At 42.8% G+C, this 12488-nt stretch overlaps 1 protein-coding gene across 4 annotated transcripts in view; it reads left to right on the top strand.

Moving 5' to 3' along the window:
• The window catches only part of KDM3A (lysine demethylase 3A), a 54250-nt gene extending 43070 nt beyond the window's left edge, over window positions 1–11180 (top strand). For 3 of the 4 annotated variants that reach the window (XM_036872641.1, XM_036872643.1, XM_036872642.1), the window contains exons 19-26: window positions 905–1076; window positions 3498–3585; window positions 4579–4709; window positions 7925–8044; window positions 8125–8264; window positions 9507–9683; window positions 9766–9900; window positions 10472–11180. In XM_036872641.1, the coding sequence (XP_036728536.1) occupies window positions 905–1076; window positions 3498–3585; window positions 4579–4709; window positions 7925–8044; window positions 8125–8264; window positions 9507–9683; window positions 9766–9900; window positions 10472–10552 (1044 nt within the window). In that variant the 3' untranslated portion in view covers window positions 10553–11180. The remainder of the gene's footprint in view (window positions 1–904; window positions 1077–3497; window positions 3586–4578; window positions 4710–7924; window positions 8045–8124; window positions 8265–9506; window positions 9684–9765; window positions 9901–10471) is intronic. The other variant, XM_036872644.1, reaches the window with a different exon arrangement.
• Window positions 11181–12488: the final 1308 nt, after the last annotated feature.

Here is a 12488-nt window from a genome sequence, read left to right as displayed (position 1 = left end):
CTCTTCCATTAATTAGAACCTTGTGCTGAAGACAGTTTTAGGTGGCCCTGAGCCGTGTGGTGTCAACCTGGAATTGGTGTGTAGTCTCCCAAGGGAAGGAGCCTGCTTTTTAAAGGGCAGTGATGTTCAGTCTTAAGGTTCGGTTGATAGTTCAGGAGATGCATGGCTTTGTAGACCTGCTCCTCTGCTTTCTTGTTTTGGTTTATGTTTTCTGGATCTTTGTCTTCTCTTCTGGGCCACATGGAGTCCTCACTAAAGGAACACTTTGCTCTTGGACAAGGCCAGGACTTGGGGAATTGTCAAATAGAAAAATGTATGTATTTAACCAAAAAAAAAAAATTATTTTTTTCAGTCCTGTGTTCTAACAAGATTTGCTCACGATGACAATGACAGACCGAATACAGTCCACCAGCATGTTTTGTTTAGATTAGATAATGTTTTTTAAAAGTTGAACTTGTTGCCAATATTTTAGTCAGGTTCTTTCACATAAAGATCAGGATTTCGGGCTTGTCTTGGATAACCAAAAGACATGGCAATCCAGGGCCCTGTTCCTGCCTGGTAACAATAGGCTGCAGGCCAGAGGCAGCATCCTCTTTGGACAGGGCGCTCTCGCTGCCTTTGTCTCTGCTTCACATCCCCTGCCTAGCCCTGAGCCTTGGCATTGGTGTTCTGTGAGTAGTGGGATCTGAGTTGGGAGGTGTGATCCTTGCTCTTAGAAGCTCACTAGTGTAGTTTGAGGGGTGTGTGTAGCAGGTGACTCAGGGGACTAAGCTGTCACTTTGGGATCTGAGACTGAGGACCAGCCACAGAGAAACACATCAGCAGCTGTTTGAGGAAGGGCTGCCTCGGGTGAAGGGACGGAGCTGGGGGAGTTCAAACTAAAGTCTTCGTTCTCTCCTCTTAGCCAGTGATGGTGTCCGGAGTGCATCATAAACTGAACACTGAACTTTGGAAACCGGAATCCTTCAGGAAAGAGTTTGGAAATCAGGAAGTTGACCTTGTTAATTGCAGAACCAATGAAATCATCACAGGAGCCACAGTAGGAGACTTCTGGGATGGATTTGAAGATGTTCCGAGTATGTATTAAAGACCTTTTAAGGGGGTTGAGGATGTGAAAGGAGGGGGCACGGGAGTAGCGGCAGCGACAGCATTTTCTATGACTCTGGAGTTTAAAATCAGTGTCTTATCTCCTCTTCCCCTTTCTTTTTACAAAGTTTATGCTTTTGAACTGAGGCAAATTCGCTTTGTAGCTCCTTAGAGAGTGAGGTTTTAGTCACCTCTTCTTCAGGTGGCTCCAGGTCTGTCCTGTGACAGAAATGTGCCCAAGGGGAGGGGAGCACAGAGCCAGGGCTTGTGACTCAAAGCTGGTGGTTTTATATCGCCTCTTTATTTTTAAAAAATTTTAATTATGTTTAACAAGATAAGTAGAACTGAACGTGCCAGAGAACGTGAATCCGTTTAACGCAGGTTATCCTGGTCACTGCCTGCTTCACCTGGGCGAGGGGCGATGGTGGTGGTAAGGAGGCGTGAGTGTCTGGTGCTGAGCTTGGGCCCTTTCCGTGGACCGGCCAGTCAGTAAACTGTTTCCGAGAACCGCTTCATCAGCACAGGCACCTGGCCTCATGCTGCCACCCCCGCTGGAGGGCTTGGCCAGTTCATGCTTATTGGACTCAATAATTCAACTTTGCTCATTTATCATTCTCATTCTTTTACGACATAGTTTTACCTTGTAATCTCCTGCTTCCTTATTTCCCATTACCCACGTTTACAGGTTATGGCCCATACTTTCAACGAACTTTAGAACAAAGGTATAGCTAACTCTAAGTAGGGCATGATGGGGGTTTCCACACGTAGATGTTAGGATTGAGTTTCAGCCGTAAGATGTTTACGTGGGGATCAACGTCTGTGAAATGGAGGAGGAGGAAGCAGGACTGGGCTGGAGAAGGAGCTGGCTGCGGCGTAGGCTCAGCGGAGCCTCAGCCAGTCTGGCGGGGAGCTCTGGAGCAGGCATCGCCTCTCATTGTCTCAGATTGGGCTGAAGTGGGGAAAGTCGGGGCCTTTATCCCCTCACCGCCCTCGGTCTCCAGGTGCCGGTGCCCCAGGGAGGGCGTGACCTGGCAGGCCGGCTCTCTGCAGCTGACGCAGACCCCGAAGCTGTGTCTGGGCAGCAGGTCCTTTGAAAGGGGATCGAGGGGCACACATACTACAGTGTGCTTTCCAGTTAGGCGTGGGTTCAAATCCTGACTCTTGATATGTACTTGCTGTGTATGTGAGCTTGGTAAATGCATTTTTCTGGGGCTCACACTTCCTCATGCCTGCAAATGGTTAAGGCAGCCCAGAGGCCACCGCAGCCTGCCTCTTGCATACTGATGATTCTGCTGCCCAGACCCCCAGTACCCCACCCACGCCGAGACGCCACTGGTGTCCTGCACATACACTGTACCCGTATTTTCCTGTGTTTCTTGTCTCCTGGAGTGTGCACCTGTTCAAACTAGGTTATGGGACTCGGTTGACTATAGGACACTATACAGATGTTAGTCCTCATGAATATAAGGTTTGAAACTCGGTTCCAGTTTCAGTTCTGCTGTTTAATTTCAATAGCTGGACAGCCTCAGGCATCTGTCAGTTTCCTCATCCAAAAGTAGAAATATTAAATAGTGCCAAATCTTGCTGGGATGTCGGATTTAGTTGTAAGGACTAAATGGTTAAAACACTGAGCAGAGACTGGAACACAGCAAGAAGTGAAATAATAGTTACCATTGCTGTTAATCATAATCGTCAACATATTTTTTTCAATTAGAGCTCCTTGGTTCTTGGTTCCTTCACATTACCTGCAGTGGGTAACTGCGCTATTACAAGAAAATAGTTCTGACTAAACCCTGTATGTGTCACCTAGAAGATGGGGAGGTGGGGGAAAGTGGGCCCTATTAGCCCTAGTTGTCTCTGGACAGGACATCAGGTAGCTTCAGTCTCTCTGAGCAAAGTAAGTCATTTCTATTTCATGCTGGCCTCAGAAAACTGGGTTTTCTAAAATCTGTGGTGCTTTGATTGTTAAATTGCTGTTTGTTAGTTGGGGAGCTGCTCAGTTCTTCTAGAACACTGTATAGGAGGAGATTGGATCTGTCAAAACACCGCCTGTGTGGAATAGAAAGAAGGGAGTGGCTGAAATCTCAAAGAAGGAGTAGCAGTTGAATAATCATTTAGAAAAGGCAGGGCTGTAACACAAACTAGTTGGTGATCTTCATTTTGCTACCCCTTGCTGCTTCCTGGGTATGAACGGATTTCTTGGCACTGTAGAAATAAAATGATCGGCCATTTGCAGGAGGGGAATATTAAAGAAAAATAATATTTGTATATCAAATGTGTCAGGTTGTGAAGATCTTGCAGAGATAAGTTTTATTTGCATTGTTAAGGCTTAAAGTGCTAATTTGCCATCGATTTTGGTCTGTTTCCGAGTTATGAATAGTAGCAATTCAGTAACTCTGGTTCCCTTGCAGACCGCTTGAGAAATGAAAAAGAGCCCATGGTGTTGAAACTTAAGGACTGGCCACCAGGAGAAGATTTTAGAGATATGATGCCCTCCAGGTACGATTATGGGGAGGGGGAGAGATGATCCTGTCCTTGACTTGGTAGGATGAATTTTTTTTGAGGTGGTGAGATGAAGTTACTGACTTTTAAATCTGGCTCACTAGTGAAAACTCCACGCATTTCCGCTGTAGTGCTCCGCCAGAGAAGAGGCCGGCTCAGACGTGCACGCACTGATTTGGAGGCAGGAGTGAGATCAGACATGCTGGGGTTGGGTATCATACAGTGTGATATCATTGCTTTAGACAAGACAGCGGAATTGCTAGATCCATTTTCCTGAATTGAGCTTGAACCTTGCAGAGAATCCTCAGAACTAATGAATAATATATCCCTTAGTGTTACTTCTTATCATCAGGAATTTGTTTTTCAGATCTTCTGTCTGCAGTATTCTAGATCATTTTGATATATATGTGTGTTGTAGGAGAGAAAGAAGATGTCTTTGTTCATAAGCACTATAATTCTAATCTTAAATATTGGTTTTTTTAAATTTATTTTTTATTGAAGTATAGTTGAATTACAGTGTTGTGTTAATTACTGCCGTACAGCAAAGTGACTCAGTTATACATATCTATACACTCTTTTTTAATATTCTTTTCCATTATGGTTTATCACAGGATATCGAATATAGTTCCCTGTGCTATACAGTAGGACCTTGTTGTTTATCCATTCTATATATACCAGTTTGCATTTACTAATCCCAAACTACCACTCCTACCCTTTCCCAACCCCCTCCCCCTTGGCAACCACCAGTCTATTCTCTATGTCCCTGATTCTGTTTCTGTTTTATAGATAGGTTCATTTGTATCATATTTTAGAATCCACATATAAGTGATACCATATGCTAATGTTAAATGTTGTTAATGATAGCTATCTCCATCTTCACGAGCACAGATATTTTTGTTGTTCCTTTTGGTATAGAAGGAACAAATCAAATCCCACGATATATTAGAAACATAAGCTTATTTTGCAGATTTCATGGTTCTCTTGTCCTAGGTTTGATGATCTGATGGCCAACATTCCACTGCCTGAGTACACAAGGAGAGATGGCAAACTGAACTTGGCCTCAAGGCTGCCAAACTACTTTGTTAGGCCAGATCTGGGTCCCAAGATGTATAATGCTTATGGTAAGGAAGAAGTGGCTCACTTGAAAAAATTATTACAGAAGTAAGGCAAGTCAGAATGTTTGGAACACTGATTTTTGGGGAGGGAGAGATGGAAAACGTCTATAATCCTAACCCTTAACACAGCAGTAGTCTTCATTTTTGCATATTTCCTTTCACTCCTTGGTCACGTGTATGTATATTTCCATTTCATAGTTGCAGTCGTAGGGCATAGGCCATTTAAAAAGTTTCTCCTACACCTAATATTATACAGTAAAATCTTTACATGTTGCTTAATGGTTTTCAGTGTGATCGTTTTTAACGGTTGCATGGTACATAATTGAATGAATGTAATTTTATTAATTGTTTTAATGTTGCCGGACGTTTAGGTCAGTCTGCTAGCATTCCAGCTGTTTCAGCAACTGCTACTCTTAAATTCAGTGTTCTGTGTTGGTGGGTAGTAGTTAGTTACTTAAGTTAGTACTGAAAACACCCTTAGAATTGTATTTCTCCGATTTATTTCCTTCCTCCCATAATGATCCCAGCTCCAGTCTCTCAGACTTGAGGGTGGCAAGCCAGAGTCTTTGGCATCTTTGCCATGTTCTCCAGATGCTGTTGGGAGAGGGAGGAGCTTGGACCTCAGCCCCTGACTTCTTCTGTTCCGGTGGAGTTGGCCCAGGGAACCACCTGGAGTGAGGTCAGGGAACATTCCAAGAGGGGAGTTTACCTTGGGAAGTTCCCACAGTCTAGATGCCCAGGATGTTCCCTTCCCCCAAGCCCTTCAAAGAAGCTGGATGGGTGGGACTTCAGGGCATATTCTGTTCACAGTGAAGATTTGCAATGATTTTACGTAAATGGAAGCATTTTTCCACTAAAGCAAATGGTGTAATGTTGCATAGTGATTATCCATGCCTTATAGAAATTATGCAGCTTTATAGGGTAGAAGTGGTTATCTGAGAAGTTTTCAAAATAAATAGTCTGCTTGGTTTAAATGGCTTGACAGCAGCTCTTTTCCTCCTAGATACCAATAGATAGAGGGCAGTGTTACTCTCTACTAGCTTTTCCTATCAAAATTGTTCCCGTTCAGAGTAAGCAGTTAGGGGTTGAAAATAAAGAAAACGTGTTCATTTTCAAACCCCTCACACCTTATCATAAACGTCGTTAAAGAGCAGTCGTTTTTCAGAAGTTGGGTGACTGAGCTGTGACTCCTCCACAGACAACGTGGGGTGAAAGGCTCTTTGGAAAGACCACATAGTCACCCTCTCTCCAGCTCCAGCTCCAGCACCAGTTTTACACATGGGGACCAGGACTTCAGGACGATAGAGGGGACGGTGACCTGATCAGGATATCCAAGGGGCATCTAGTAGCAGGTCCGGGAGGAGGACTTAAGTCTCCTAATTTCTAGGCTTGACCCAGCCTCCAACCCCAGTACTCTGTCACCCAGCAGCCCCTACTGTGTCAGCTTGTGTCCTTTTCATAAAAGTCCATGGTGTGTTTTGTTTCAGGATTTTCTATTTTCTGGGAATCCTTTCCCTGGGACCGTTGTTTTTGGTTCCGTCTGAGTTCAGGCTCTCTCAGTTTAGAGACTGGTTTCATCGGTGTGCAGTCACCCGTAGCTGGGATTGGCTGGACTTTGGGCTGATGGCTGGGTAGGTGTCATTTCCTTCCTCTTTTGCGGAACACTTTTTACTCAGTTTGGCAACAGCCAAACGAGCAAGCAGCTTCTGACGAGGCTCTGAGACTTGCTCACCTTTCCTCACTCCTCCCAGCTCCATCTCCTTCCTTCTGCCCCCAGTGTTAACCAACATCCTGAAGTTTGTGTTTATCATTTCCTTACATTTATAGTTTTACCATATATGGTTGTGTTCCTGCAGAATATCCTTTAGTATTTAACCTGCTTTTGAGCTTTATATAAATGGAATCAGACTTCTGGATATTCCTCCGTGCTCTCGTGGATAACTGTGCATTTCATTCATTTGCCTTCTATCTTGTTAGTTGCTTTTTTCTCTTCTCAGATTTTACTTGTTCATTTTTTACTATAGAAAATTTTCCAAATGCACTGAAAACGTGAGAGTCCAGGACAGTGACTTCCCCTGTACTCATCCCCCAGTTACAACAGCTCTCAGGTTCTTTTCCATAATTGTTTCCTTATTTCCTCCCTTTATATTTTTCCTTTACTATTTTAAAGGAAATCTCATATATCCTATGATTTTTGTCCAATATCTGTTGCTTTACATCCTCCTAGGGCTGATGTTTCAGCAAACTGGAAAGAAAGGACAGTGCAGCTGAGCCCTAGGGCCATGGTCCGCGGTTGAAATGATAAGGTCCCCTCTCCTGTGTATAGCTGCTCCTAAACCACAGGCCCCTGCAAGCTAGAGAGAAGTTCCTTGGCCTCCGAACAAGACAGGGCTGCTTCAGGGCCTGGCAGGTTAGAAAACAGCCTCGGCTTGCCCACCTCGAGCTATGCTTGGCTCTGCTGCCCATTCAAGAAGCAGTGACCGCATGTCAGGATGTGCGTCCAAGGTAACCGCAGGGCTTGACGAGCCTCAGGGCGAATGCTGAACACATGCGCCTTCTCCTGGGGTAAGAGGTTAGAGTCTCGGGTTATGGGCACCAGCGTGGACCTCGTGCTCAGGCTCACCTCTTTCACAGTTGAGGGATCCAGGGAACATGTGGGCAGCGTTCCTTCTTGCACTGAGTCCATAGTCGTTTGAGGGCCCAGCTTTACGTGTTTCTGAGGGGGTTTCTGTTAGACTCACGTCTTACCCCAGAGTCCTTCTAGTCTGTGTCAACCGAAGCTTGAGCTCACCTGCTTGAGCAAACATCCTTTTGGCAGATCCCAGCCTCAACAGTCCACTGTACCGTTCCCGAGTCCTGCTTTCTAGTTTTGGCTTTCTTCTTTTCTTGCCAGCATACTGACTCATTAAAAAGATATTTTTAAAAATAATTTCATCAAGGATTTTTAGTTGTTCTCAGCAGGAGGAAACCTATTTTGCCTCTCACCAGAAACAAGTGCTAGTATTAGGAGTTGGGTTTTTATTCTTACAAATAAATATTTAATAAGAACTTTTTTCCCCAAAGTTGAAAGGATAAAATAACTTAATATTAAATATTGTTCCATTACTTTTACATGATTAGAAAGGTAGCTTTTAAGTTTTGTGACCACGTATTCCAGGGAGTGGGGAAGACTGAGGGAGTTTTTGCTGTCTCAGTAAATTTAAGGCATTTTCTGTTTGCAGGATTAATTACTCCAGAAGATCGGAAATATGGAACAACAAATCTTCACTTAGATGTATCTGATGCAGCTAATGTCATGGTCTATGTGGGAATTCCCAAAGGACAGTGTGACCAAGAAGAAGGTAGGGTGCTGAGCATAAAAGTGGGGCTTATTCTCTGAGCTGGGACGTTGTGGTCTGATGTTTGCTTCCTCTTGCTCCAGAAGTCCTTAAAACCATCCAAGATGGAGATTCTGATGAACTCACGATAAAGCGATTTATTGAAGGAAAAGAGAAGCCAGGAGCCCTCTGGCACATATATGCTGCTAAGGACACAGAGAAGATACGAGAATTTCTTAAAAAGGTGTGCTCCTTACCCTATGGCATGTGAAGAGAGATATGCAGAATAGCAGTATTATACTACATGTCGAGACCTGACTGGGTTACTGGAGAATAATCACAGCTTCAAAAGTTAGATCTGGGCATCTCAGATTGGATAGGCTGAAGCTGGTTGCTAAGGAACAACGATTTCTAGATGATTAGGCTCACACCTCTGAAAAGAGGGAAACTTATCTTTTTTCTTATGTCTGTGTGTTACGTCATAGCGCACCTGGAGGTTTTTGTGCGCTACCTTCAAGGTAGTTCCTCTGATCATCACGTAGTATGTATTTGTTTTTATTGCCTTAAAAATCTAAGCACTTCAGAAGTCCATGTGTCATTTCTTTGCTCTTGATAGCTGTGTTGCAAGTGAGTTACTAAGGTCTCTGTTGGTTTTATCCACCCTTATTTCGTAGTAGGTCAGGAAGACTTCACACCCTACTGTGGCCATTAGCTTATGCGGGAAAGGGATACAGGGACTTTGAAGATTCCAGGTTTCCAGTAGTTAGCACGTTGTTCAGCAAGGGTTCTGTGTGGAAGTTCTAGGCAACTGGAAAGATGGGCATATTCAGTTTTTAACCTATTCGCCACTGAGGCTGCTAGTTGCAGCCCAGATATTTGTGGCTGGTATTCTTCAGTTGTTCATGGGGAGTGGTGTTGCCTGGTGCCAGGTTAGACCCTTAACCAGCATTTGCTTCAATCAAGATGTTTCTAGCTAAGGATAATTTGACTCTTCCAGAAAACCTGCTGGTCACCATATTGTTCCTTTGATAGTGTCACCCTGAGTCTGTGCTGCCAGATACTGGGTCTAGAATAAAGAAGTTTAACCTACAGCCAACTTTGGGACTGTTTCATAACTCAAATTGTTAAGTGAATACAGATTTTTAAGAACTGCAGTGTAGCAAGTCTATTTCTAAGGAGCTTAAGTCTACTTACGTTCAAAAGCCTAGGCCAAAATACTGTCCTAACACAGCGTTTACAAAAATATGCAGACTGCCAGTCACGGTTTATAGGAAATGACAGAAGGGAACCCACATTTTCTTTCAGTCTCCTCTTGGTTCACTCAGTTAATGTCTTTGAGTGCTGTTTTCTCTTTCTGCCAACAGGGACACATGTTACAGAAGGCCTGACATTTACTGGCTAACTGCCCACACTGTCCAGGGGGCAAAATGCCCTCATGGAGACCCAGCATGTTACTCAGTTTCATAATACTTGGAATGTATTCTAGGTATCAGAAGAGCAAGGTCAAGAAAACCCCGCAGACCACGATCCCATTCATGATCAGAGCTGGTATTTAGACCGATCACTAAGAAAGCGTCTTCATCAAGAGTATGGAGTTCAAGGCTGGGCTATCGTGCAGTTTCTTGGAGATGTGGTATTTATCCCAGCAGGAGCTCCACATCAGGCAAGAACCATTACTTTATTCTTTATTCTCCTTACACTACAAACTTTGGCATGTGTGACTGATGTGGCTTGTTGTTTTCCAGGTTCATAACTTATATAGCTGTATCAAAGTGGCTGAAGATTTTGTTTCTCCAGAACATGTTAAACACTGCTTCTGGCTTACTCAGGAATTCCGCTATCTGTCACAGACTCATACAAATCATGAAGATAAATTACAGGTAAAAATGGCTGTGATTCCTGGCATTCTCTGACTCTGGCTTCATAGCCCATTACTGACCTTATAAAAATAATCAGCAAACTTGGCCATACCACACTTGGTACAGTGAGTTGATGAACTGGCTTTATGTCTGGTTCTGCTGCCTACTTAGGCAAAGGAGGAATAAACATGGAGGAAATCTCATTTTGGTTTAGAGGCTTTCAGTAGTGAATCATCTAACATATGATTCCATGTTTGGAAAACTAGGGAAATAGATAAACTGAAAAATAGAGCTGTACCTTGGGGCTTGCTTGTGTCTGCACTCACTGGGGGCAGGGCCACGTAGGATCAAAGCCTCTGGAAGGGGGAAAATGAGCGTTTAAGTTCTTCAAAGGAGGCATGGGTTTAAAATGTGTATAAAATAACAGCCTAAAGGAGCCCAGGGGCCTTTCAAGTATTATTAACATTTCATATTGAATTTTGAGTTTTGAATTTCAAGAGCATGGTATAAAATTGGTAGGGGGAAGGTTTATTCTTACTGACAGATTTTAGATTTCATGGTAAGCTGACCATATTTTCTCTCGATTTTTCAGGTGAAGAATGTTATCTACCATGCAGTGAAAGATGCGGTTGCTATGCTGAAAGCCAGTGAATCCAGTTTTGGCAAACCCTGAGGGTCCCAGAGGCGCCTTACCCCCCGCACATTGGAAGTGAAGTACTGGCAGCTGTTCAAACTCTTCAGGCAGGAATCCTGTGGACTTTGAGACTCATGTTACCTCATCTTCTTTTTTAAACTGTACCCACCTGGTAAGGGTACTCTGTCTAATGTATATTTCTAGTGTTTACAGACACTAAATGTGTATATGTAGTAACTATTTACAGAACATGCATCCTTAAACTGTGACTTCTCACCTAGTGCAGAGCTTCTACCCAGCTGTAAAAACAGAACCCCTTATCAGCTCTGGAACAAGACCTGCAGTTATTCCCCAGCTGTGTGGTTGGACAGCTTAGTCAAATGGGTTATAACTCTTAGGAATCACCGCGCAGTTTATTTGGGTTGTGTTTTGTTGTGTCTGAGTACCCTCTCCCCGACCCCTTAGGGTTCAGAAGAGCAGTGGAGGAAGCGACCGCCGACATTTGGACGTTGTATTGCCTTAGGACTGGCATTATATAGCAGAGGTCAACTACTGCACCATTCTTGGGGTTAACCATCTTTAGTTAAACGGAGTTTTAATTTAAATGAAGCTTTGCTAATTTTAAGTGTTAAGCATTTTGCATTAAAGTATTCATATAATGTTCTGACTCAGTTTATTGGCATCATTCTCTGGTTGCAGAGTCAACACACACTTCATCAGTGTTACAGGTGTAAGAGTTTGCGCCAGGAACTCATCTTAAAAGCAGAGAAATTTGATGCTGTAGTGATTTCTGAGTGGTTATTACAATGCTAACATGGAAACAGGTTTCTCCCCAGCCAAGTTGAAACTCCTGTCACACTTCTGTAAAGAAACACCACTGATTAACTACCTTTAGAAGTGACAATTAACCAAAAAACCAAATAGTGATGGGTTAAATAGTTCTCAAAAGGTAAGAGATCAAAATTCTTTGTCTCTCTTCTGACCCTTTATAGTTTAAGAGTTTACAAAGGAAAATGAAATTATTAGACGTTTTAGAACAGTAGTATCTAAAATAATCATCTCTATGAAGGAATAAAATAAAGAAGCCACTTTTCTATAGCTCGTTGATTCTCCTGGACAGCTGTAGCTGTACTAAAAGGAATTAAATTGAAACCAAGTAGCGTAGACAAGGCCTAGAGCCTGGATTTTTACCTGTGAGCTCAGAGTAGGAGATCAAAGATCCCCACCTAATGTCAGCCCTCTTCAAACCAAAATCTTTAATGGATGAACTTTCAAAAACAAAGTTTTCTGAAAAGAATAAGTAGAAATATCTGCCTATCTTAGTGGGAAACGTCTTCCCTGGGAATTTCTTACCAGAAGCTTCTTTATACAGTTTTGGATCTAGAATTGGCACTGTTGATTAGAAATCTCCAATAGGCAAAAGAAGAGGAAAACTTGGATTCTCTATAGAGGAAATCACCTTCAAGCCAGGCCTCAAAGGAGTCCCACAGATGATAGTTCCAAGGACTGTTATTCACAATCAAATGCATTGTATCCACAAATATGAAAATTGAAAGCTACCATGAGCAAGAGTCAATGCAAACCTGAAACTGCCGTATTTATTAAACTTGCAAAGTTTGTAGGTTCTGGAATGATCCAGCACTTATTTCATATTCTGAAATGTTTAGTATGTTTGTTTGAAGAAATGAGAGTATAGGAATATGATGAAAGAATGAGATTGCCAGACATGACCAGATTGGAAAGAAGCTGAATAGAACTTTTACAGAAATGAGACATGATGGTTAAAATTAGAAATTCAGCACATGAGTTAAGTGGCAGAAAAAAGTTCTTTTACAAACTGAAAGATTGGTAAAAATAACACAAGTCAGCATTGAGTAACAGGAAACTGTAAAGAAGTGTTAACTTATAAGGCGGACACAGAAAAGTATAGGTTTGACCATCAGTGTGACAGAGAATTAAGAGACTGATGAGGGAG

This window comes from Balaenoptera musculus, chromosome 13 (genome assembly GCF_009873245.2).
Source record: "Balaenoptera musculus isolate JJ_BM4_2016_0621 chromosome 13, mBalMus1.pri.v3, whole genome shotgun sequence".
NCBI classification, from domain to species: Eukaryota; Metazoa; Chordata; class Mammalia; order Artiodactyla; family Balaenopteridae; genus Balaenoptera; species Balaenoptera musculus.
The sequence above is the reverse complement of the archived record's forward strand: the minus strand, read 5'-3'. Positions and strand labels throughout refer to the sequence as shown.